Source organism: Squalius cephalus, assembly GCF_949319135.1.
Source record: "Squalius cephalus genome assembly, chromosome: 2".
Taxonomy (NCBI): Eukaryota; Metazoa; Chordata; class Actinopteri; order Cypriniformes; family Leuciscidae; genus Squalius; species Squalius cephalus.
The window spans coordinates 7,301,725-7,323,740 of record NC_137123.1 but is presented as its reverse complement, the minus strand read 5'-3'; the positions used below and the strand labels follow the sequence as shown (position 1 = coordinate 7,323,740).

At 39.2% G+C, this 22,016-nt stretch overlaps 1 protein-coding gene and 1 long non-coding RNA gene across 2 annotated transcripts in view; both read right to left on the bottom strand.

Annotated features, from left to right (window-relative positions):
- Positions 1 to 17,286: 17,286 nt before the first annotated feature.
- On the bottom strand, positions 17,287 to 17,746 carry LOC307154556. The gene is made up of 3 exons (XR_013820375.1): positions 17,673 to 17,746; positions 17,534 to 17,600; positions 17,287 to 17,387 (listed from the first exon to the last, which is right to left on the bottom strand). It is a non-coding gene; the product is annotated as an uncharacterized lncRNA (long non-coding RNA).
- Positions 17,747 to 21,529: 3,783 nt separating this feature from the next.
- Positions 21,530 to 22,016, bottom strand: part of LOC307148874 (B-cell receptor CD22-like) — a gene marked incomplete at both ends in the record, with an annotated part of 53,727 nt that continues 53,240 nt past the window's right edge. The window contains 2 exons of the mRNA XM_079854782.1: positions 21,530 to 21,630; positions 21,714 to 21,956. Of these exons, the coding sequence (XP_079710908.1) occupies positions 21,530 to 21,630; positions 21,714 to 21,956 (344 nt within the window). The remainder of the gene's footprint in view (positions 21,631 to 21,713; positions 21,957 to 22,016) is intronic.

Below are 22,016 nucleotides of genomic sequence, written 5' to 3'. Positions count from 1 at the left end.
CAAGCGCTACTTCAGCAGGTGTAAAACCTGTGCTTTCGTGGTAAGCTGTGTTAATAGCAAACCTGAATTCGGCAATCCATCTATCCCAAAACTTATGGTGGTCTCCGACATAAGAGGCAATCATGGTCTTCAAATTTCGATTGACTCTCTCTGTCAGATTTGTTTGGGGATGGTACGCTGTGGTCAGTTTTTGAATGACTCCCCACTGCTTGCACACCTGACCGAGGAGTTGAGAGGTGAATTGGGCACCGCGATCTGAGACCAGGTAGGCTGGTGTTCCCCATCTGGTAAATATCTCCTCTACCAGAACTCGGGCTATCTGAGGTGTTTTAGCAGACCTCAGGGGAAACATCTCCACCCACTTAGAACAATAATCCACGATAACAAGTAGATACTCGTTTTGTTTGACACTTTTTGGAAAAGGCCCCATGAGGTCGATGCCCATCATGTAGCCAGGTTCAACAATGGGTGTAGACTGTAGATAACCAGATAATTTTGACATGGATGGTTTGTATTTTTGACAGACCTGGCATTCTTTACAATGTTTCCAAACATCAGCTCTGATAGTTGGCCAGTATACAGTTTCCAATAGTCTGAGCAAGGTCTTGAGTTTACCCAGATGACCACTGAGAGGATTGTCATGAGCATACTGAACAAAAGCTTGATGATGGATGGAAGGAATGACAAGTTGAAGTTTTTGACCTTTTCGTCCATCTGGAACACTACGGAACAGGAATCCATTTTCTGTTACATAATGAACTCGTGATGAGTCTTGTGGGATCTGAGATGGTACTTTGGAAATCAATTCTTGTATTTCTGGGTCATTGTTTTGAGCGATGGCTATCTGTGATAAATCTACTGGCATACTGACTGGTGATGAGATGGAATTAGATGCTTGAGCTACAGCAATAATGTTAGGTGAAATGGTGAGGCTTGGAGCTCTAGATAATGCATCAGGTACCACATTACACTGACCTTTTCTATACTTAACAGTGAAGTGAAATCCTTGTAGTCTTATGGTCCATCTGATGAGACGTGATGATGGCTTGGGGTGTTGAAATGCCCATGTCAATGCGGCATGATCAGTTAATACTTCAAATAGTCGTCCTTCGAGATATGGCCTCCATTTCTCCACTGCCCACACCACTGCTAGGCACTCTTTCTCAGATACAGAGTATGACCTTTCTGCCCCTCTCAGTAGTCTGGATGCATATGCAATAACATGTTCTTTCCCTGCACATTCTTGTGTAAGAACGGCTCCCAAACCAACTTCACTGGCGTCCGTTTGAACTCGAAATGGTTGAGTGAAGTCAGGGGAGGTTAAAACGGGAGCTTGCATTAAATCTTGCTTGATAAGATCGAATGCCTGTTGGCATTGATCTGTCCAAATCCAGGTAGAGTTTTTCTGTTTCAAAGCATGAAGTGGAGCAGCCTTCTCTGAGAAACTGGGAATGAACCGATGGTACCAACCGGCCATACCCAAAAATCGTTGAACGTCTTTAAGAGACTGTGGGATGGGAAATGAACTAACTGCTAACACCTTTGTGGGATCAGTTTTGATTCCTTCTCTTGAAACAACATGGCCTAAGAATGTGAGAGATTTTTGAATGAAATTGCACTTTTTGAGGTTGAGTGTGAGACCTGCTTTGTGGAAACAATTGAAAACTTGTTGGAGATGTTGAAGATGGTCTTGCTTATTTTTGGAATACACCACGACATCATCAATGTAAACCATACAACATTTACCTTTCAACTCCCGCAATACATGTTCCATAAGTCTCTGGAAAGATGCTGCTGCATTTTTCAGTCCAAAAGGAAGACGCAGAAATTCATATAACCCTGAGGATGTGATGAAACCCGTTTTTTGAATACTATGAGACTCCATTTCCAGTTGCCAATAGCCACTCTTCAAGTCCAGTGTAGAGAATACAGTTGCCCCATGTAATGACTCTAAGATGTCTTGTATTTGTGGCATTGGATATGCATCCAGATGAGTTTTGGCATTCAACCTGCGGTAGTCAACGCAGAGTCTTGATCCTCCATCCTTTTTCTGTACCACCACCACTGGTGATGCCCATGGAGAGCAAGATGGTCGAATGATTTTCTTATCAAGCAGCTCCTTGATTTGATCTTCAACAAAACTCTGTTTTTCAATGGAAACCTTGTATGCTCTCTTTCTAACAGGTAGTTCATCTGTGGTGATGATACGGTGCTTGACCAGATTGGTATATCCAATTTCCTGGTTGCAAACAGTGGGCCAGCTTAACATGAGATTTTCCAGCTCTTGCTGTGTCTGCATGTCGGTGTCTGCTTTCTCCGATAGTTGGTGTATAGAATGGAGTACTTCATCACTGCAAGGCTGTAAAGGTATGGCAAGGTAAAAGTTAATGGTAGAACGAATGTCCTGATGAAGGAATGGAAAAAAGATTGGTGTTTCCACGCCTTCTCTTGGGGAAAAACCATACTGAGCATTATTGAAATCCAAGACCATTCCTGATTTCAACAGAAAATCCATGCCCAGTATGATGGGTACTGTTAAGTCAGTGTCATTCATTATATACAGGGTAAGCTCTATTGGACGACCCTGCACCTCACTCTTCCACACCACCTTTCCAACAGCGGTTTGGCGTTGTCCGTTGGCTAAAAGGAAAGTTTGTCCCCCACCAGGTAGGTATACTTCTTGACGGCTTAACTGTTTCCAGCATGACTTTTGAATTAGTGACAAAGTACTGCCAGTGTCCACCATAGCAGTTACATGCGTGTCTTGTAGGGTTATGGGAATGATAAGGTTTCTGATGTCGTGTTGCATAGAATTTTGGCAAGTCTGGACAACTCTGGTATTGGCTGCTGCTGGTTTGCGGTGTGAATCGTGATCTGGAGGATTTCTCTTCTTTTGCTCATCTCCATTAACTTGACTCCAATATTTCTTGGACTCAAAAAAATCTCGTTCTATCTGTGTACCTACTTTTACAAGTTCTCCTACATCTTTTATATTGCCACGTAGCAAGCTAGCAAGCCGTGGGTTACAGTTACGTAAAATAGCTTGCACCACCTCTCTTTCTAACATGTCCTTCTTCCATCTCAAGCAAAGAGCTCGATAGTGAAAAGCAAAGTCTCTGAAACTTTCTCTTGCACCTTGTCTCCTCTCCATCAGCTTCCTTACTGCCAACTCCTCATAATCCTCACTGAGAAAAGATTGCAGAAACAATTTTTTAAATTGTTTCCAGTCACGGACATTCCCTTTCTCCGCCATCCACCAATCTTTTGCAGTACTTTTAAGTACGGCAGTTAAAGAAGCCAAAATTTCACTATTCTTCAAAGGTCGAACAGCGAAATACTCCTCACATCGCTCGATGAATAAGATAGGATCTTCATCCGGGCTATTGCTGAAACTAGGGAACTCAAGTTTGACTGGTGGGTTGTACTGATTTGAACTGTCCATGACGGATTGAGTATTTGACTGAAGACTGTAGGTTTGATCTCTCAGTGATCTGTGAACAGTACTGGTATTCATGGGCTGAATTGGGGTGGATATAAAAGGCTGGAAAGCTTGTAATCTCTGATCCAATTGTTGGTCTCTTCTCTTCAAACAGTCTAGCACTGACTGTCCAAGATCTTGAATGCTCAGTTCTAGATGTTTTCTCACTCTGCTGCACTCACGGTCTATTTGGTATAACAATTTATCTTCTGTAGCTTTGCGTTGTGATTCAACATCAATGAAGGAAACTTGTTCACTCACCCGTTGATTGATGTCAGTAATCCGCTCCTCAAGTTTGGTGAAACGTTCTGAGAGTTGTTCTAACATATCTGAAGCAGCAGTGGAAGGATGGTGTGTCGGTTCCGCGTAAATTTCAGGTGGTGGTGGAGGTAGAAATTGGACTTCCTTTTGGCCGTCATCCACGAACACTTCTTCCTCCTCTGAATCAAGGTACAGGTCACTGAACGTATTAATCAACTCTCGTAGTGGTTCTCTGTGGGTGCTGAATGGTGCAGATGATAAATCTGTATTGGGTACGGGCTCATCCTCATCCAAAACTTCCTGACTAGCCATTTTATTTATTTATTTATTTACTAACGTGTTAGGGTTTATATTGTGACAAACACTGGGAAATTTTCAACAACGTATATGAAGTCTGTGGGTCCCTGTTCGGGCGCCATCTACAGTATATAACCACTGTCCACTTTAGTAGCATGCAGCTATATATATCTGAATAATAGGAGGGGCCCACCAACTAAGAACGTATTGCTGCAAAATCTTAATATGTTCCCCAGTGTGTAGCCACAAACAATAAAGACAGGAATTAACTTTTCATACCTTTATATCAATTTAGGAAACAGAAGAAATAAACAAAACAATGCATTTATATGAAAATGATTTGAAATGAAACCAGTTCAACAAATGAAAGCAGTATCCACACAAATGGTCTGTAAAGAAAGACTTAATCAAAAAACAAAAAAACAAAACAAAACAAATGACAATAAAAAAAACCCTAATCAGTTCCCTCTTGTAGTTGAGTGATTCTTTAAGTAATTAATGGAATCACTATAAAGAAAGTTGAAATAGTCAATTTTTAGGATGATGTCCAAGTCCAAAATATCCTTCAAATGCTCTTCCAGTGATCCAAGGAAATCCACAAAAAGAAACTAGACAGCCCACAGAGTCAAATTCTTGTACTTAGGATATTTGATAATCCACAAGGTAATGCAGTGAGATCAATCCATTGGTTAGAAACCACTTGATGTCCATTTCAGTTGAGCCTTAGCAACTACAGGATTCAACAGTCTCACAATATAAAGTAACGTATAAAGAGTCCATCTACAAAAAAAAAGATATCTATCATATATTATATAAATCAAATGAAAACAATTGCACAACATTTAGGAGGAACAAAACTTACATGATTGAACTGGAAACAAAGTTTCTCAATCAGGACTCCAATGAGTGTTGCTGGAGGTGCTTGGATAAAACCATGCTTCCCTCTTCCAAACAAACTGACTTCTTCTATACTACTACCCTTTTAAATACAAGAGGTTCTAACGATCATGCGCCCCCTAGTGGTGAGTATATAAAAAACCCCAAAGTAACAGCTAATACTGTTACACTGGGAGAGACCAGGATCTGTGGCTCTACCATTGGAAAAAGTGTAACGGCTAACTTGGATCACGTGTGCCTTGAAAAGCAATCACATTACACCCTTGACATCTGTGTCTGAAATCGCCCCCTATACCCTCAATAGGGCATTATTTGAGGGAACAGCCATTTGTAGTGGTGTCTGAAACCATAGTGGACGTTATCGAGTTCACTCATTCAATCCCACAATGCACCGCAATAACAAGTGCACAACAGATACTAGCTGTGTCCCAATTCAGGGGCTGCATCCTCCGAAGGCCGCATTTGAAGGCAGATTACGTCACAGCGGCACGACGAAGGCTGTCCAAATTCGAAGGATCCTTCTAATGCGGGAAACCGTCAGTGTTGCCAAGTCCGAGGTTTTCCCACGGAATTGGGATACTTTAAAGTTGTTGCCGCAGTAAAAAAATGTTCTGCAGGTTGATTTCCACCCCTGTATGTACGATTTCGGCACTCCAACACCGCCAAAACATCTCTCAGACGCACAAATCCAGTGGAGAATTCGGCCGCTCGATGGAGAAGAGCTGATGGGTTTTTTGGGCTACTTTTGTTGCACAGAACTGGCATCCCTGCCTACCGTCCTTCTTTCCCCGGGCCGCGAAGGATAGAACAAGGAACCAGCAGCAGCCAAGAGAAACGAGACCGAGAGGATGAGCTGATCGAGCTATGCCCTCCCTCGAGCTAGGGAGGACATGAAGTTTCAGAGAGAGACAGAGGAGAAGAGATCACAGGAGAGCAGGGAGAGAATGCACAGATTGTTTTCTCTTCTTGACAGATTAAACAAACTTTTTTTGCTTATGTGAATTCAAATTTGTAAATGAAAAAATCGTATGCATTATTTTTATGTGAGTTATAGTTTGTAAATGAAAAAAAAATGATGTGCATTGTTTATTTTTGTAATGCAAGTTATGACTTGAAAATGTAATAGAGAAATTATTCTGTAATGTTCTTGTCAATGAATTTGTACATTTGATAGAAAATAAATTGTTCTATACATTTTTACTTACAGTACTTTTTACAACTATTTACAAGATAAGTTACATTTAAAATACGAAAAACAAAATAAAAGTTTAAATTAACAGTATACATAAAACAGATTGAAAGAAGATATTTTTTCTGTAGACTGTTATTGAGCTGAGCAGGAGATCCTGGATGAGCTGCACAACAGAGACGCTGGTAAAGCCTCTGCTGGAGGGACATCATCTGGGATCAGTGCATATTTCCACTGTCATCATCTGGGATCAGTGCATATTTCCACTGTCATCATCTGCTATAGATGAGAGCTATAACTCTCTCTCTACCATCCTGTAGCTGTGCCAACACAGCCCCCAAACCTCCCGAACTGGTGCCCGTGTAAAGATGGAAGGGTTTTGAGAAGTCTGCATACGCCAAGATTGGGGCACTCACCAGAGCAGTCTTCAAAGAATCGAATGCCATCTGGCAGTCTGTGGTCCAGTTGATGGCAGCATTTCCTCTCCGCATACTAGCAGAACCTACTAGGAGAGCATTCAAGGGTGCTGCTACTTTAGAAAAACCTTTCACAAATCTTCTGTAGTACCCCACAAACCCAAGGAATGATCGTACCTGCTTAATGGTAGAGGGGATGGGCCAGTTCTCAACGACAACTGTCTTTTCGGGATCTGTGGATATTCCCTCACCAGAGATGACATGGCCAAGGTAAGTGACTTTCCTCTGGAACAGGCTGCATTTATGGGGCTGCAACTTTAAGCCATGGGCTGCCCACTTCTCAAAAACCTGCTCCAGGTGATTGATGTGGATGTCAAAGTCTGGGGAGTATACAACAACATCATCCAAGTAGATCAGGAGAGAGTCGTGGACCTGCCCACCCAGGCACCGCTGCATCAGGCGTTGAAATGTTGCAGGTGCATTACAGAGGCCAAATGGCATCCTCTGGAACTCGTACAAGCCCAGGGGTGTGGTGAATGCAGTCTTCTCTCGATCCTTCGGGTCCACATCTACTTGCCAATATCCACTGGCCAGGTCAAGGGTAGAATACCAAGCAGCTTGCTTGAGGCTGGTGAGGGATTCTTCTATCCTTAGCAAGGGATAGGCGTCTTTGTGGGTTAGGGCGTTCAGATTCCTGTAGTCCACGCAAAAGCGCCAGGATCCATCCTTCTTCTTCACAAGGACAATTGGTGCTGCCCAATGGCTGGAGCTTTCCCTTATGACATCATTATCCAGCATGTTTTGCAGAAGTTCCCTCAATTCAGGGTAAAGGCTTGGTGGAACTGGCCTGTAGCGCTCCCTACTGGGCGGTGCAGAACCTGTAGGTATGGAGTGGAGGACTGCACTGGTCTGGCCAAAGTCCTCATCACCTGCTGCAAAGATGTCTCTCCATCGCTGTAACAGTGAGTCCATCTTCTGTTGTTGCTGGATGATCTTTTGTACCGATGTGGTTGGTCTGCACATCCACTTCTACCACACCTGCATCCAAAGTCTTCAAAACAAGGTCTTTTTCCCCTCGAATCTGCCTCGGGTCAACCTGGAAGACATTAGCCAGGGGGCGGAGTTGAGGTATCAATATGGGGTAAGGATTGAGGTTACGTACCCTTATAGGGAGGTGTCCTTTCACCACAGTAGTAACAGCCTGAGCCACCTGCCACTCATCATCTCTTTCTGGGCCTTCCACCAAAGCACAAAAATCCAACCTGGTTTTCGCAGCATAGAGGTGTGTCCACAGCACCATCTCACTGTTAGGAGGCAAATAGACTGGGTCTTGGTGGGTTAACCTGGCCACTCCAATCTGTCCATCAGATGATTCATCCTTTGAAACCTTTTGACAGACAGCAAAAGCACGCTCCCATTCCCTCTTTGCTTCACGTGACATAGTTGCACCAAAGACAGTCAGGCCAGGGTGGACTCCCTGAAACAGCTCTTTCCAACAATGTGAAATGACATTCATCCCTAGGATACCCCTTTCAGCACTCAGGCACTCATCCTTCACAATGATAACCACTTTACCTGGCACGGTGACTCCTCCCACTGAAAAATCCAAGATGGCGTAGCCAGTATATGGGATCTGTAGTCCATTAGCTGCTTTTAGAGAAAGCCAGTGCAGATCTTGTGGGCTTCGCTTCTGCTCTCCACTCAGCCATTTCTGGAAGAAAGTTTTACTGAACAGCGTAACTTTCCCTGGTCCCCCTCCCCAACCATCTGGCTCTCAGTGGTTGGGGCTGTTAGTTTAACTGCCTCCTCCCCTGTTGACAGTACCTCTGAATGTGACCAGCCTTCCCACAGCCTCTGCAGATTGGTTTGCCCCGGTCGTCCGATTCCAAAGTCTGGTGACGCCTGGGGGAGGCAGTATAGCGGCCTTCCTGAACAGCCCCCCTAGGGGATAAAGACAGGTCTCTATGCACCCAAGTCTGAGGAGAGAGTTGCCGTTTAATCTCGTCAGTTAAGGTTTCTTTAATAACAGAAAGTTGGTCTGTAATTTCTTTTCTAAGTTCGGCTCTTACTGTCTCCCTCCACTCCTCTAGGCTTGGTGCAACCATGGATTGGTTTGTCTGTGGCACAGAGATACGTGAGGCACAGACAGGCTCCATCTTCAACTCAACTTCTAATGCTCTCACTTCACTACACACCTCAGTGAAGGACAATGTAGGTTTTCTATGCACCTGCCTTTGGAGTTCCTGTTGCACCACACCAGGCCTCAAACCCAGGACAAGCTGGTACCTAATAGTCATCTCATCCTGGGCAGAGCCCGCTGGTTCCTGCTGCCTCCATGTGGATAGTTCCCGGAGACGGAGAATGGAAGCAGAAACAGTTTCCTCTTCCTGTTGGTGACATTTAAAAAATTGTGCCCGGATCTGGGCTACTGGTGTTACACGCCCATACAGTCTCTTTAACTCGCTCAGCAGGTCTACACTTGTTAAGCGTCTTCCTGGATTCAGTAGCCTCATCTCTCTTTTTGCCTCACCCTCAAGTGCCCCATATATAAAGTCAATTTTCTGTTCCTGATTTAACCCTTGTGCCCTCAGCATAGCCTGTACCTGCCCACTCCATTCAGAAAAACTCATTTTACTTGAGTCACCATTAAACCTTGGGATCCATGGGACCCCCATAAACCAAGGCATCATCATTGCATTTATCACAGGCTGACTAAATGGAACATTTTCCAGTCTGGCCCCAGTTCCTTGTGACACATTACACCCTGGGCCTTCAGGCTGCCCTTCATTTTCATCTGCCATTCTTCACTGTGTGGTGTGGAAAGGGAACCCTGCCCGACTACCCCACTAATGTAACAGATTCTTCTGAACATCCCGGTACCATGCAATAACTCACCATTTCGAAAGAAATACAAACGAGGAGTAATTCACTAATGAGTTTGCCAACTAACTAGACATTTTGTGTGAAGTGAATTTCAAGCTCTAGTGGTAGCTAGCCTTGTAGACGGAAGAGTGATTTCTCCGATAGGCGGATACCTCATATGTGCTGTTCTGAATTAGTGGGAGTGGCTTGCGAAGCTGTGCAATGTGGTGCATTGTGGGAGTTGTTGTCTTTCATACAAATGCGCCCTAAAGTTACTTTCTGTCTTTTTTTCAGTCAAGAACTACATATATGACCCACATATATATTTCAACTACATATATGACCCACTTTCAATAAAGATCAATGTTCCCATGGGTATTTTGAGCTATTTTTAAACATTCTCAGTGGTCTTTAAATTATGATTATGCCGTTTTTAGCCAAAATCACAAAACCTGTGCCATTTTCTGGGACTTCGCTTCAGCAGAGCGGCAGTAGCTCATTAGCAATTCGCCTCTGCGTTGTGGGCGGAGCCGTTGGCACGGAGACTGTGCTTGCAAACAGGCGGGATCGTTGAACTAGCTCCCGACAGAAAAAAAAACAACTTACCGGTAAAGACACAGGCTGTCCAGTTGATGGTGTCTTGATGGAAGGCACTGCATCCGGCTTCAAAAATAATTTACTGACGAAGCCCATTTTTTTTCTCCTGCCAGTTGGTGAAACAGTTTTCTGTGAAGTGCTGACCGCAAACCGATGTGTGGTTTTTAACATTGCCGTGACCAAGGAACGTAATCCATTCATCTCTCACAGCAACATGTTTTGGTAAAGCATGAAAGCTAATACCAATATCTCTCCTCTTAGCATTGCAACCCGCTACCGCACATAGGTGTTGATACGCCATCGTCTTCTCTACTCCTCAGAACCTGAGCGGGCGGGGCGGAGGGGAGTATGAGCTTGTGGCCCCGCCCAGTGGAGTTACTACGTCACAACTCCAGTCTATTTTAGCCAGCATTTTAGCGTCTGCTACTGATTCACAGCCATTTGAATGCAGAAATACTCAGAAATACAACTTCGAGCTTATTTTTCTCAAGATATGTCCTCTAACATCAGAAAAATGCCACAAGAACATGTTAACCACTAGAAAAACATGATTTTCATCGGAGTGGGTCTTTAACTCTTTTGATCGAGTAGCCTATTAAATAAACTTTTTTTACATAGTTTTTCATATACACAGTCTTATGAAACTTATATTGTTTGAAAATATTGATTAAAATATTGATATAAAACAGATATGTTTCTAATTCTGCGTATCTGAATTTTTGTGTAGGCTAGTCCACTGGTAGTGTATAGGAATTTACTTTAATTCTATTTTACTCTTTCCCCGCCATTGACTGAATTTTCCAGCTCTCCATGTTTTCACTGTTATACGGTAGTGGGCGCTATGACACATCTTCTAGTACAGAATCTCCGGAACAAAACACAGGAGAAGAAGAAGCTGAAACAAGTGATAGAAGATTGCTCACTCAAATGTAAAATAATGTGATCATCAAACATTAAACAGCTTGTAAATCAAAACTGCTTAATATTACCAAATGAAATGAAGCGTAACCCATGAAGAGAAAATGACTGTGAAGCTTTGTTGGTGTTGGACTCGATCTACTCCATCTGTGTTTGATCACGTTTCTGAATCTGATCAAGGCGTCTTTGACAAAAATGAGATTTTCTCATCTTTTTCGTTAAAAATGTTGCCTTTATTTATGAAACTTACCAACATTCAAGTGTTGATAAAAAAGGATGCATGAAGCTAATAAAATGTTTTTAAAATTAAAGTACATTTAAAGGTATTTTTCAAGTATAAAAAATAACATTTGAACATAGTAGTATAGGCCTACTGCAAGTGCAAAAATGATATATAAATAGTAAACTATACCTGTATAATGTTAAGTTCACTTAAAGGAAATGTGTAGTATAAAACTACTAAACTAGTAGTTTACTGAGAGTATACTTTAAAGTTGCTACAAGTATTAAAATACTTGTCCATAAGTACCATAAATTCACTTGCAGTACAAATGAGAGACGTAATTATGAACTAGTTGCGCACTTAAAGTTTACTACTGTTACACTTATAGTACACTTAAACATATACTTTTATATTGTAAAAGTGGGCCAATTTAGTCCCAAGCGGTATTAAAATAGTACACTTACAAGTTTACTACAAGTACATATTGACATTAATATACTTACTACATAATACTTAAATACTTAAAAATATACTTGAACATTACTTAAGTATACATCATAAAATTAACTTTAAGTATACTTCTTTTCGTAAGGGTACTCCTAACAATCATAATATTATCTTCTTTGCATTATATTTAATGTCAAAGTCTGAGCCACATTGTGTCAAACAAGTATGACTTGTTTAGAGCCAGAGTTCGACCAACTTCAACCTTGAAGAAACTCTGTATCCTGTGTGTGTGTGTGTGTGCTAGTATTCCTTTTACACTGCAGTATTGGCACCCTAGGGAAACGAAATAACTTGTTCTCTACAAACTGCATGGCGCCTCGAAACGCAGTCCTGTGACCCAGGAGAGTCACTGACTCAGGGTCCTGGTGTCAGCTGTATAACCAGTGGAGATGTGCTTTATCAGTCCATGCGTGGATATTTTCTAAATGTATCTCTTTCTTAGCCAATCAGAATCATTCTTCCTGAAATAATGACGTTGATTCATGATTGTGTGAGAGTATTATTGGTGTGAAAATGGGAATGTACGGCAGAACGGCCTACAAACTCCTTGCCGAGTATTGAAGCTGATTCTGCTGATGAAACTGCAAACTTTCTTCAGGAAAACTTTCATCAATTGACTGCACTTCTGACTCCTGGGGCCTCATTTATAAAACTGTGCGTAGGATCCTTACTAAAAGTGTACGTGCGCCTGAAAGCCAAAAATGACGTACGCAAAAAAATATTCAGACTTATAAAACCGTTCGTACACCAGAACCTGCGCAGAATTCACTTTATAAATCCCAGTCAGCGGAAGATTGTGCGCACATGCTCTCCACCCTGAAATAACCATATATGGAGCTTACAACGCCTAGTTTTACTATGCATATCCTCATCTGCATATCATTTGCATATGATTATTCATCCACGTGATAACGTTTAACGGTACAAGACACACACTGTAAAAAGGTTTTCAAGCAGTATTTCATTCCTATTAATAATTTGTCTTTCAATTCAGTTTACCATTATTTGTTTTATTTTTCAAATAATATTTTTTTCGTTCAAAACATAGTTAAATATAAATATTTTTCATTAAGAGCTCAAATAAGAAATATTTGTTTCGACGAATGTACAATTTCAAGGTTACACACAGGATTGCGCTTGGGCATTAAACACAAATCTTCTCGACGACCAGTCGGCAGACCGATGTAACCGCTCTTCTACGTTCCGTGGATCACTTTGCTGCTCCAGAGAGAATCAGATTTCATCGCGGATAAACTGAAGTAAGTGAAACAAACAACCATTTAAATGTGCTGCTGTATATTTAGTAGCCTGTACAAGACATGTTGCTCTGCCGAATTTATCTGGTAGATATCGTTATGTAACTTACATTAGTTTAAAAATGTGTTAGCTAGCTTAGTTTACACTATAGGCAAGTTAACGTTAATGTGTCGACGTTAATCAATACCTGACCGATTGCAAAAGGGAACATATACGTTTACCCCTGGCTTATTTTGATTTTACAATGGTAATTAACGTGAACGTTTAATCATTGAACATAACGTTATTTCGATGCAGCACGTTCTCTGGTTAAAACCGTAGAAACCTGATCAACAACTAAGGAGCTAACGTTAACTTACATGTAAAAGGACTGGCGTTCACTTGTGATTAATGGTAACGTTAACTAACACTTATGACTGTCGACACTCACAATGGTCATTTATTTATGGATTGTATGCTTTTTATTTATGGAAGTATTGCTGCATTGGCGCCAATCGGTTGATGTCAGTTGGTTTTCAAAAAAGTGTAGCAGCTAGTACTAGCCAGAGGACACTGGGGGGGCAGACATTTTTTCGTGGCGTTAGTAATAGGATTGACACACTATTGAATCATATATTGTAATGATTATTATATCAACTGATAACGTATATTGTGCTAAAGTTTGTTGACCATAATGTACCCTCATGCCAAATTTGTACTATCTTGATGCAGGATACTGACACCGCTACAAAGAGCACTTAAATATCTCATCCTTTATGGGAGAAACAGTGGAGGACCTCATCAAAGATTTCCTGGTAAGGCCAGATTACTTTAGAGATGTGAAAACGCTATGGCTGTCCACTTCAAAATTAGCCATCAGACTATGTTCAGATATATGTCTGAAAACAGCCTGAAGGCTAATTTCAAATATAGAAACAATTACTTTCAGCTAAAATCAGAGTCCCATGTGCTGGAAAGTTTGTGCAACTTATATTTATGTCAACAACAAATTGGAGTAAATCTTATAATTAGTTAGAAGTATTAGTATTATGTAAACTAATTTGGGGGGAAATCCAAGTTGTATTGATTCCTTATTCTTTTTTTCTTTTTCTTTTCTCCTTCCTAAATTCTTTTCCAGGTGTTGGAGAAGGAAGAGGCTGAAAAAACTCTTCAGCAGAAACCATGGAAATCTTTGTCATCAGAGATGCACAAGCACAAGCTGTACCCACAAACATTGGAATCATATACTTGAGGGTCAAGAGGTTCTGAGGGACTTGCCGTCTGTCGCAAATGTTGAAAATCTGACACGAAATTGTGTATGTGTGGAAGTAATGTATATAATAATTCAATAAATATCGATTTAATGAAAATTATGTGTCTTTTTTATTTGATTTTGGACAAGATTAATTAATGTTCCTTAATGGGAAATATGTTTTATTGGATCCATATCTTTTTGTTTGTTTAAAATAAATAATTTCTATTAACTTGTATTTTTAAAAATGAGAAATAATTGTGTTATTAAATCAATATCTATTTAATTGGAGAAAACAAATAATTTCTAATACATATTTATTAAATGAGAATTTTTGTTTTGATTAAATCTATATATTTTTGTTTAGATCAAAAATAGAATTTAAATTAATTGATTTTTTTCAACAAGAAAAATATGCTTTGTGCCAAGTGTTATAAAATAGTTTTCATTGACATAGAAAATATTGGTAAGGGCAAGTTATTTATTTTTCATTGGCTCAAGTTATAAAATATAGATGTGAACCATTACCCTAAAATTTTTTAATTGGATGAATGAAAATACTTTTTCAGTGCATTACATTAATAAAAATCATGTACTTGCCTATCCTTGTCTTGTTTTTGAATACATAAATAAATAGTGTAAAATACATTTCATCTTTTCCACATGGCTGAATAGTATTTTTAATTGATTTATATTTTTAATGGAAACAGATAGGCCTTGGGCATTATTTGCACAAAACTATTTTCTCAGACAATCTTGTATTATCATGATAAGCACTTATCTCTGTGGTTAAAACATTAAAACACAGCACGCCACAGGAAAAGTGTTCAAAAACATCCACAACAAATATTTATATTGATTGAATTTGAATATAAAAAATGTTGTAGCTTCTCAGTAATGATTTCATGTTTAAGTGTTCTCCATTAATTTGAATGGCATATTTAATCTAAATGTTTATATCAGAAGTAAAACATAGTTTAAATCATTATTTTATTTATTTAAACTGTTATTTGCGTCAGTTTCACTAAACGGCTCAACGCGCTCGCTGGCGCGGACATTTAAGAACGGATGGATATTTGCTTCAAGTGACAGGCTTGGTGAGTGAAATTATATTTGTATTATCTTGTATTTATTTAGATTTTCTGTCTAAAAGTGAACAAAAAGCCCATTCATTAAAAAAAAAAGAGTAAATTCAAAGTATTTGCAGCTGGTTAAGAATGCTGATAATGATAATTCAGGTTGATGCAATTTGATTTATTGGGTGATGTAATAGGATAATTTAGAAGTTTTTCATTTTAAATAGTTATTGCTATTTGGGCCAGTTGGTGTCGCCAAAACACATACTCTTCTAAAAGAGTGCGTACGCACGGTCAAGAGCATCCTTACTGTGCGCACTTATTTACGCCAAGTTTATTTTTTATAAATCCCGATATGTGCGTGGAAAAATACGTTTATACATCAGGCCTCTGGTCTTCATTCATCATATCTGGTCCTGGTCTTAAACTGTAAATTCCTCTCCTTCAACAAGACAACAATAGGATTAAAACTAACGAAAAATGATGATATTTTCTTTGTTGAAGAATGAAGATGAATGTTAGTGATTTACAGGTGAGGCTCATCGAGGTTGATGTCAGACGCAGGAGATGTGACCTCTGGTGGCAGTTTGAGGGATTGTTAGGCATGGGCGATTACAAACTTTTTTATTTTGATCCGATACCAATACTTTTTCTTACAGTTTTAACAATGCCAGTTAGAGTCCTGCACGACGGGTGACCTGCAAATTTTGCTCAAACGGGTGAAAAATATCCAACCGTGTCGGATACGGGTGCGGGTCGGGTCGGACACGGGTCTAAACACGGGTTTAAAACAATCACATTCAAACGTAAAAATATATGCATATTTTTAGGAACACATCTACAAAAATATGCCTGTATTTCAAGTTGATAAAATAATAAAATCCACATCAGTTTATTTGTGCCGACGCGCCACGCCCTCCCAGGATCTATAACGTTACCTAGGCTTGCAGTCATTGAGATGGATGTTGAGGAGTTGAAGAAAATAATAACTAGTGGAGATTGTAAAGTTGTCGACAATACGTCATAAAAAATCAAATCCACTATGTGGGAGAAATTTGGAGTTACCTGAAGAAAGTATTGTGAAAGGCTTATTTGCTGCATGCATTTTCGTGTTGGATAGCCGCAAATGTGGAACTTCATCGCAGAGGAAGCACGCAGAAACTGTGGTAACAAAGCAGTTCTATCGAACAGTATTTTTTAAATTTAACACTGTTAAGTATGTGTGGTGTGCAGGGCGTGTTTGAACCCAAAATGATCAGATGTAGGCTAGACGAAATTGCGTGGCATATAGTGTTGTCTGTTCGATTGGTAAAATGTTAAGGCTACTCAGTTTTGTGGTAACGTTTGCCATGTTCTTCATGTACCGGCCTTTTGACAGCTTCGGCTGAAGTTGTCCTTGTGTTAATTGTCGTGTAATAACTTCTGTATGACCTGGCAATAAACATTTTTGTAATTGTGTCTATAATGTGATTGGCTAAACTGATTTTATTTCCGGTGCGGGTCGGGTATCGGTTCTGTTTTAAGCGGGTCGGGTGCGGTGCGGATTTTAATTAGTGCTGCTGGCGGAAAACGGGTCGGATGCGGTTTGAAGCACTGCGGGTACGGGCGGGTGCGGATTTACAAAATCGGACCCGTGCAGGACTCTGATGCCAGTGTCAAAACCAGTTATTTCTTAAATTGGTATGTGATTTTTCAAAATTATTTTTAGAAAAAATAATTAATTACACTTAAAGGCATATCACACCAACAAACTCCAGCTAAATGTCAGGGGTGTTTTGGAGCAAACATGAAAAAAGTATTGAAAACAAATAAAAGTGATGCAGAAACCCATGTTTTGTCATTAACAATTTTAATATTGATATTTTTTAATGGAATCAATGAAAGAAGTAATCTTAAGAACTTTAAGATTCTTAAAGTGAAGACACACTCAGAATCTCAACAACGGTGATGATAAAAGTGCAGTGCATGATGGGAGCATTCAATCAAAACTCATCAATATCTCAACTTCTCAATATACCATTTAATTCCACTGTTACATCATGTTTCTTAAACTATACAGAAATTAATCTCTTGTGACTCATCACTGATGACCCCTGTCAATCATCAGTGGCTCCGCCCACAGAGCTCAGGATTGGTTCATTTGTGCTCCGCCTCTCACTGCAGAATCTTCCTGTTGATCTGAACAAACAATAAGATGAAGAAAGACTGACTGAAGTTCAACAACAACATTATAAACCCTTTCACAAGATACATAAAACAATCACACTAATCTGAAGAGAGTTTTATTGATAACATTGAGAAGAGCTGCAGGTTCTGACACTTACTGATGGATTCTCATGTTTAGAAAAGCTCTGAGGATCAAGAGTCTTCAGGATGTCTGCGATCAACGGTCTGTGTGAAAGAGCGAGAGATCGGTCATGTGATCATCTGTGATGGAGTATCTGACTTTGACGTCTCCCTTACTGTGAGTGTGTCGTACAGGTCAGAGGTCGTGGACTTGAGCTCAAGAGCTGTATATGTGTCTTCATTGGGATCAGAGATCTACAGGAGAGACAGAAGGTCTTACATCACAAAACATCACAATCACATTAATAAATATACATTTTTAAAAACATGATCAATGATAAACTTTGGAACATACACAATTTTATGAAAAAATTATCAAAAAAGTTCCCTGACAATGTTCAAAGTAAAGGGCTTTTTCATATGTTCGTGATTTTAACAGTAAAAAAATGTAAAAAAGCAAAGGAAAAGACATGTTAATTGCTTAACAGAGATACCCTTACTATATACAGTGAAAAACTGATATAGCTCTCACGGGACATTTCATGTAATTTTACAGTAAAATACTGTTAATTGTATGGATTTTGGAAGTACACTGTAAAAAAAAAAAAACCTTACCGTTGCATTTACCGTACCTTACCGTAAAAAATACAGTAGCAATTATTATGTTTTACATCATTGAACAAAAATTTACGGTAAAAAAACCGGCAACTGTGGTTGCTAGTACTTTACCATAAAAAATATGGTAGAAATATTTGTGTTTTACAACATTGTACTAAAGTTTACGGTAAAAAACTGGCAGATGGATGCAGGTGCTTTACAGTAAAAAATACGACAGTAATATTTTAGGTTTTATGGCATGGTAAAAAAAAAAAAAAAAAAAAAAGCCAACTGTGGTTGCCTGTAATTTAAAAATATTGTATTACAAACCAATTTGTCATAAAAGTTATTATTGAGAATTAGCAAAAGTTTAGAAGTTGACGTTTTATAGAAAATAATAAAGTTTGGAGAAAGTTTGGAGACCATTATGGAGATCAGTGTTTGCTTTAGTTGAGCTCTTGACCCTTGACTTTCTAACGTCAGATTTACTCTGACTGCTTTAACTGTGTTTATAAAACACATTCGTTATGACATGAAAATCAGATGGCTATTTATTGATGGTGACATAATCGTCATGTAGTGGCCAGATCTCATAAAGAGCCTTATCTTTCATTATGTTTATTACTAATATATTTCTTGTTCTTGAGTGTAATAGTTCTGTGTCACTACCACATGTGAGCCAGCAGTGACAAAGAAGTAATCTTAAGAACTTTAAAAACACATGGTGTATAATAAAGGTTTTGATCTACTGTATAGTGTAGACCAACACAGAGATCAAGAATCAGCGTATGAATCTCAACAACGGTGACAATCAACAAAATAATCAGATAAAACTCTGAACATCACAAAACAAGCTACAAAAAAGTTGCAACAAAAACAACAGCAAAAATAAAAGCAGATATAATAATAAAAGAAAATACTAAGGCAATTCAGCATAATTTATTCATGCTACAATGCATGCTGGGAGATATTGATTAGTTTTGATTGAATGCTCCCATCATACACTGCACTTTTATCATCACCATTGTTGAGATTCTCAGTGTGTCTGAAAGATACAGAAGTTCAAACCTTTATTGTGCACAAGGTTTTAAAGTTCTTCAGATTATCACGACACTGTAGGATTGAGTGTGAAACAAACACAAATGAATCTTCCAGGTGAATTGTTCAAACATAATTTCTCACAGAACTGAACATTCCAGACACCAAATCACCAACCCCAGAGCCATAAAAGAAGGCTCCAGCCAGCCAGTCTCCGCTGACCAACGAAAACCCCCAGCTAAGAACTTTATGGCCATGCAAGCTTCAAAGAAGATGAGCCCAACTAAAGGAAGAACTGGTCAATGTGAGATAGCTTGGAAAAGAATGATTGGCTCAGAGATAGCACAATTCAGCCCGATCAAGATAACAGCAGAAGCTGCTCGAGCCCACAACATTCCAGACCCCCTCCACCTTAAGGACCTCTGAAGGAACATACCAGAATTCTCTTCTCTTCAAACCAGGGAACTGCGATTTTACCCATAACTATACATAAAATCATTCAAGAACAATTTTCAATGGACTTATAAATCAAGCATCATGCAACGACATGATTCTATATTGTTTCTACAATAAATGTGTCTAATATGCTTAGATGCCATACAATTCATGTAATTGTTATAACTGTTAGATGTGTGAATGAAAGTGTGTTGTGTTTCATATCAATATGATCGTATGCTCATGATTCAAAAGATGGCTTGATTGAAATGTGTAAAATGTTCGTATTCTTATAATAGTAATAATATCTAAACTGTAGCCTCTGTTCTCTCTGCTAGTAAGGAGATCCCAGATAACGCATGATTTATGACTTTGCAAACAAAGCCAGTGTCTAATTGGTCCGATCTCTTCAGGAGGGGGGACAAACTTTGAGTTTAAAAATCTTAGACAGAAACAAAGCTCTCTCTCTCTCTGCTCTCGCTCTCTCAGACTAGGAACCATGTAAACGCGCAGACGAAATAACCCAAATCAAGATCCGAAGAACATGGGTTAAACAGCTTCATTCAAGCCATCATCTACTCCTCTCAATTTCCTTTCTTTTCTTAGTTTCCTTTCTTTTCCGTTGTGAGTCTCGGTTCTAAGTTAAGTTTTGCGACAAGATTTCGAGCCACGTTTCTTCTGCAAAGCCAGCTTCAGACAAAGACTTTCAATTCATCCGCCAGCACAACACGTGACTGGAACGCCGCAGACCCAGGCACAAGGAGACCACAGCCAACGAACGAACCCGGGGAAACCCCCTTTTACGCAACGAAGGGAATTCCCAAAAAGGAACGCAAAGACAAGCAAGTACCTCCAGACTAAAAGCTGCACTGGTGTATTGATATAAATTTAATAACCTGTCTAAGAAACGATAGAAGGGTTAAATTAATGATTGATGGTTCGTTCCAGGTCATGTCTTATGAGTGCACTATAGAAACTTGGGATTACATCATCTCACTCTTAAAACTTAATCTTTCCTTACTCTTTTTCTTTCTGCAACGCGTATGAATGTGTATGTGTGTGTGTGTGTTTGTGTTAGATATTAGTTTTATGAGTTAGAATAATCAATAAAGTCTTGTTTGTATTTTAAAGAGAAATATTACTTGTGTTATTGTGCTTACAAATTTAATGTCTTAAATTTCTGATCTAAGTTACCTTGCTAACTATATAGTGTTTCACTATAGTTCGGATATTTATATCCGTTGCAGAGTTGATAGTTACAGCCAGTTCAAATGAACCGCGAACGAGTCATTTGCTCGGTTGTAATAAGCGACTCTTTTGAATTCCCTATAAATTAATTAATAATTCCTTTGAGCTAAATTGTAATCACTACAAATTACAAATATCTTACAACACTGATGGATCACATGCTGTAGAATCAATAATAATCAATCATACAGTCAATAATATAAAATTATTACTAGAACATTTTTCCATTCAACTGAAGCGATAAGGTGTTCAGAAGTGTGAGCGTTTGCTGCGGTAACGAAAAATGGCGAGATGAGATGATTACTGAATAAATATTTTACTCCATGTTTCATGTAAGTTAAAGCTATATAAAATAAACAAAATAAAATAACATGAATTTCTTCAAAGTTTGGTCTTGATGTGGATTTTATAGTTTCTGCAGTTTTTCGCACTTTGCTTTCTCTTAATTTGAGCATATATCTGAAACTAATTGAAGCCACAACACAGAGATTAGACCATGTGTTTTGACCAGATAAAATATAAATCAATGAGATTTACCTGTTTCACTGTACGATCTTCAGATTTAACACTCCTTCGTTTCTTTCTGTTATATTGAAAGACATTAGCAGCATATGGATTTATTTTAAAGATTACTAATAATTAAAAACACAAATTAGCCATTTCCTACATTAGACCAAAAGTGAATTTATACAATCACTGCAGTTTTTTTATTAAGCTCACATTATAGACAGTATGAAGATGATGATGAAGATGATGATGAATAATCCTCCAGATGCCGCTGTGATCACAATCACATTCCCACCAGCAACATGATGAACTGAAAGAGGAAGATCATCATGATTAACTCTCCAAACTGATGAATGATGTGAAGATACAGGAGTGTGTTAATAAAAGCTTCACCTGTGACAGTTACAGCGTCTGATCTCTGAGATCCATGTTGATTGTGAGCCTGACAGTAGAAGCGTCCACTCTGTAGTGCACTGAAACTCTGTCCAGATCCAACAGCTGAGGGTTCATTCTCCTTAAACCAGCTGAAGTTCAGAGCAGGAGGGTTTGAGTCACTGATGCAGTTCAGAGTCACTGAATCTCCCTCCACTATTACACCAGATCCACTCATCAACACTGAGACGTTTCTGGGAGGATCTAAAGACACAAATAAAAATTCATAACAAATACTTATGAATTTTAAGTTTTTTAACAATG